We start from the raw sequence: 5,249 nt of genomic DNA on the forward strand, positions 1-5,249 counted from the left end.
CGAGTGGGGGAAGAGTGGATCGTGAGATCGACAGGCGGATCGCTGCGGCGTCTTCAGTAATGCGGACATTGTATCGATCCGTTGTGGTGAAGAAGGAGCTGAGCCGGTCGATCTACGTTCCCATCCTCACCTATGGTCATGAGCTTTGGGTCATGACCGAAAGGATAAGATCACGGGTACAAGCGGCCGAAATGAGTTTCCTCCACCGGGTGGCGGGGCTCTCCCTTAGAGATAGGGTGAGAAGCTCTGCCATCCGGGAGGAGCTCAACGTAAAGCCGCTGCTCCTCCACATCGAGAGGAGCCAGATGAGGTGGTTCGGGCATCTGGTCAAGATGCCACCCGAACGCCTCCCTAGGGATGTGTTTAAGGCACGTCCAGCTGGTAGGAGGCCACGGGGAAGACCCAGGACACGTTGGGAAGACTATGTCTCCCGGCTGGCCTGGGAACGCCTTGGGATCCCCCGGGAAGAGCTAGACGAAGTGGCTGGAGATAGGGAAGTCTGAGTTTCCCTGCTTAGGCTGCTGCCCCCGCGACCCGACCTCGGATAAGCGTAAGATGATGGATGGATGGATGGATGGACGTACCAATATCATGTGGTTTATTTTGTACATATGTAGCATCATCGACAAAGATACAAAGAATTGCTATTGCGACATCCAGTGGACACATTTAGAACAGCTGTTTCTTTTATTCAAAAATTTCATTTTAATTTTTGTATTTAGCAAACTCATCCTGCGGGCCGGGTAAAACCTGTTCTCGGGCCTGAGCCGTCCCTCCGGCCGTACGTTTGACATCCCTGCCATAGACTATACACTACTGCCACCGAACATTTTAGGACTACAAGTTTATGCAAAGTGTACTATATAATACCTTAAATTCCGGACTATAAACCGCTCTTTTTTTCTTACACTTTGAACCCTGAGGCTTATAAAATGGTGCGGCTAATTTATGGATTTTCCTCTGATAACAGCATACTAAAAATAATTTAAAAGCAAAAAACAATCAAATACGCCTAGAAAGTGATTTATTGTTTGTGCTATAGTACCATCTCATGGACGAGTTTGCTCACTGTAGGTGTCTTTCCATTTACTTTTTCTAACCAGAGGTTCGTGTTCATCTCCCAGCCGTGCTTAGCGTTTATACTCATGTGTATTATTCATTCATCACTCCAAGCCACGTTTGTAATTTTACAGTATAACTAAAACTGTTTATACTTACTAAACCGTCCCACCTGTGGGAGTGTTTTCATGCATATTTGCACGTGATATCGTAATGTAATGATGCTAACGTTGTTAGCATGAGCTAAGATGCTAGCACGTTTATTAGTGTCTGTGTTAGTATTATTAATGTAACGATCTGTCACTTACTTTCTGATAGTTTTTCGTGTTTTGTACTTTGTTTCCTGTTCAGTGCTCTTATTTTGTCATACTTCCTGTTTACTCCGCTGAGCACTGTTTTTGTCACACTCGCCGTTGATTGGCAGCGGTCCTCAGCTGCGGTCAATCAACAGGTCTATTTATGTTTCACTCGAGCACTCCTCAGTGCTCGAAGTTAAAACTATGTTGGGAACATCTCCATGCAAGACTGCTTTCTGTTTATATCTTTTACTTTGATGAAATTAAAATCATCTTACCTACTTTCTGCTCACCTGGATTTTTGCATACTTGAGGTCACACAACTGCAGCCATGCGACATCCCAACAGTAACTTCGAGCCAGAAAGTTGTGACCTCGCGAGAATCCCTGTCGGCAATCCTCAGCCGACGTTCTGGACCGCACAATTCCTGGAGGACTTGAAGGCCAGGTTTGTGCGGTCCCAGCCTACAGACGCGGACCCTCTCCCCGCGGCAACGCCACCGGCTACGGCTCTCCGACCGGCGCGTCCTCCGCCGCCATCCTTCCTCTCGGCAACGCTGCCGGCTACGGCTCACCGACCGGCGCGCCCGCCTCCTCCTTCACGTCTCGCGGCTCCTGCGGCCCCGTCGCCGACTGCGGCTCTCCGACCGGCACGTCCGCCGCCGCCATCCTTCCCGTCGTCTGCTGAGCTGCTTCTCCCTGCTCCTACGCAGCTTCCAGCGGCTGCTCCCCGGCTGCTCTTTTTGCCAGCTCCCGCTCTCTTTTTTGGTTCGCCGAGAGCTCCAGTGGAGCCCACAGTGAGGTCGCTTTTGTCCTCCTGCTGGGACTCTGCACGGGACGTGTCTTCGTCCCTCCTCCTGGTCCCCTCCCGCCCGTCCCTGGTTTTCGCACCGGGGGACTCCGACGAGCAGGCACGTTTTCCCGCATGTGTGAACGGTGTCTGGCAGCCACCTAGTGGAGGGGGGCCCACTATACACTGCGGTGCAGCCAGGCACACACCGCTGTCATCCCCGCCAGCGTCTCCTTCCACGGAGACATCTACGTCCCTGGCGGGCTTTCGCCTAGCCCCAACGCCGGCTCCACGCCGAGCCCCAACGCCGGCTCCACGCCGAGCCCCAACGCCGGCTCCACGCCGAGCCCCAACGCCGGCTCCACGCCGAGCCCCAACGCCGGCTCCACGCCGAGCCCCAACGCCGGCTCCACGCCGAGCCCCAACGCCGGCTCCACGCCGAGCCCCAACGCCGCCAAGAGCAGCACCACGCCGGGCTTCGTCACCGCCGGCATCCGCTATTCCTCGGCCAGCATTTGCTGCTCCTCGCCCGGCGTCATCTGCCGCTTTCACGCCGCCGATGACATCTGCAACAATCACGCCTCCGATGACGCCTGCCGCTTCAACGCCGCCGATGACGTCTGCCGCTTTCACGCCGCCGATGACGTCTGCCGCTTTCACGCCGCCGATGACGTCTGCCGCTTTCACGCCGCCGATGACGTCTGCCGCTTTCACGCCGCCGATGACGTCTGCTGCTTTCACGCCGCCGATGACGTCTGCCGCTTTCACGCCGCCGATGACGTCTGCCGCTTTCACGCCGCCGATGACGTCTGCCGCTTTCACGCCGCCGATGACGTCTGCCGCTTTCACGCCGCCGATGACGTCTGCCGCTTTCACGCCGCCGATGACGTCTGCCGCTTTCACGCCGCCGATGACGTCTGCCGCTTCCACGCCGCCGATGACGTCTGCCGCTTCCACGCCGCCGATGACGTCTGCCGCTTCCACGCCGCCGATGACGTCTGCCGCTTCCACGCCGCCGATGACGTCTGCCGCTTCCACGCCGCCGATGACGTCTGCCGCTTCCACGCCGCCGATGACGTCTGCCGCTTCCACGCCGCCGATGACGTCTGCCGCTTCCACGCCGCCGATGACGTCTGCCGCTTCCACGCCGGCACCAACATCGGCTCCTCAGCCGCCTCCTGCAGAGGTATCTGTTTTGGCTGCAGCCCCCGCCGCTTTGTCTGCTGTCTCCGGGCCTGCTTCAGCGCGCCCGCCTCCACGTCAGCCGCGGATGTGGCCGTGCCCTGGGCGTCCTCCTCGCGGGATGCACTCGTCTCTTTTTCGGCCAATGATGTGGCTGTTCCGTGGCCGCCCGCCCCGCCAGTTCCAGCGGCGCTCTACGCGCCGTCGCCACCTGACTTTCCCTCGCTGGCTGCGGGGACACAAGGTTTGGCGACCTTCCACCAAATCCTCCTTCCATCCTCCCTTACTTTGTGGACATTTTTTTCCATTTTTCTTTTCCAGGGAACATCTGGTATCTGTTCCTTGAGGGGGAGGTCCTGTAACGATCTGTCACTTACTTTCTGATAGTTTTTCGTGTTTTGTACTTTGTTTCCTGTTCAGTGCTCTTATTTTGTCATACTTCCTGTTTACTCCGCTGAGCACTGTTTTTGTCACACTCGCCGTTGATTGGCAGCGGTCCTCAGCTGCGGTCAATCAACAGGTCTATTTATGTTTCACTCGAGCACTCCTCAGTGCTCGAAGTTAAAACTATGTTGGGAACATCTCCATGCAAGACTGCTTTCTGTTTATATCTTTTACTTTGATGAAATTAAAATCATCTTACCTACTTTCTGCTCACCTGGATTTTTGCATACTTGAGGTCACACAACTGCAGCCATGCGACATCCCAACAATTAACTTACAACAACATTCTTTTTGTATTGTTTCAGTTTTACAAATTCCTCAGTAAATTCACCAAGGTGTTGCCGTGGAGTTAATGAGTGTGTGTAGCTGATTGGAGAGCTAGCTTGGTGGGTCCAAAACGATGACTTCTGTTTTGTTTGATCAGCCGTTTTACTGCCGTGTTACAGACACCGTTTGTAAACAATAACGGGATGTAAATAAACATTTATAAAATAGTTATGTGTAAGTAACTAATTAGGCCTATATATGGCTAATATATGAATGTATTAATTTTTGTTATAATAACATATTGTGGGTGTGGCTTATATCCCGGTGCGCTCTGTAATACGGAAAATATAGTATTTGCAAATGAGAAATCAAGATAATAACGGCTAAGCAGCACAGTTATCATTATCAGCATTATCTGTAGCCTCCTTTAATATAAGTCTTTAATTTATCTAAAAACAAAAATAAGTTAAAAGTTGCCATCTGAACTTTTGGATGTGTTTTCTCATCGCTCTTATAGCAAGTATGATGCTAGGCATTCCTGTCTAGTCTGTAAGTATGTCAATATTTGTTAACCTCTTTATTGGTTTATTGATGTGTCTCTTGAGCAAAGTGTTATCCTCAACGTGGTTGCCATGACAATCAGTCCATTGCTTATCTTCAAAAAGCCATGGCCCCCTTTTTATTTGTTTAACAATGAAATCACAGTCTGCCTTGAAAGTTAGCCTAAGTTTCCAACATTTGCAACATTTCAACAGAATCAATAGAGATTCATTTGTAATCATAATATTTTCCATACTAACCTATTATAAATGAAAATTCAATAAACATCATCCATATATAAGCAACCAACAAAAAAATACACTCTGCGATAACCTTAATTGAGTATGAATGTTTAATAAGCAATCCCCAAAAGCAGTCTTAATAATATATATATATATATATATATATATATATATATATATATATATATATATATATATATATATATATATATATATATACATATATATATATACATACATATATATATATGTATATATATATATATATATATGTATGTATATATATATATATGTATATATATATATATATATATGTATATATATATGTATATATATATATATATATATATGCATAATCGAAATTAGCTTAAGAAAAGACCCCAATATTAGTACACAAATGCATTTTTACTGTCAGAATGTCATCCAGGAA

At 49.3% G+C, this 5,249-nt stretch overlaps 1 protein-coding gene across 1 annotated transcript; it reads left to right on the forward strand.

The window, feature by feature from the left end:
- The first annotated feature begins 3,173 nt into the window (after positions 1–3,173).
- On the forward strand, positions 3,174–3,888 carry LOC133538586 (sterile alpha motif domain-containing protein 1-like). Its single transcript, XM_061880243.1, has 2 exons — positions 3,174–3,570; positions 3,648–3,888. Exons 1-2 carry the CDS (start codon positions 3,190–3,192, stop codon positions 3,708–3,710), a joined length of 444 nt encoding a protein of 147 aa, XP_061736227.1. The 5' UTR covers positions 3,174–3,189; the 3' UTR covers positions 3,711–3,888.
- The last annotated feature ends 1,361 nt before the right edge of the window (positions 3,889–5,249 follow it).

This window comes from Nerophis ophidion, linkage group LG20, assembly GCF_033978795.1.
Source record: "Nerophis ophidion isolate RoL-2023_Sa linkage group LG20, RoL_Noph_v1.0, whole genome shotgun sequence".
Lineage (NCBI taxonomy): Eukaryota > Metazoa > Chordata > Actinopteri > Syngnathiformes > Syngnathidae > Nerophis > Nerophis ophidion.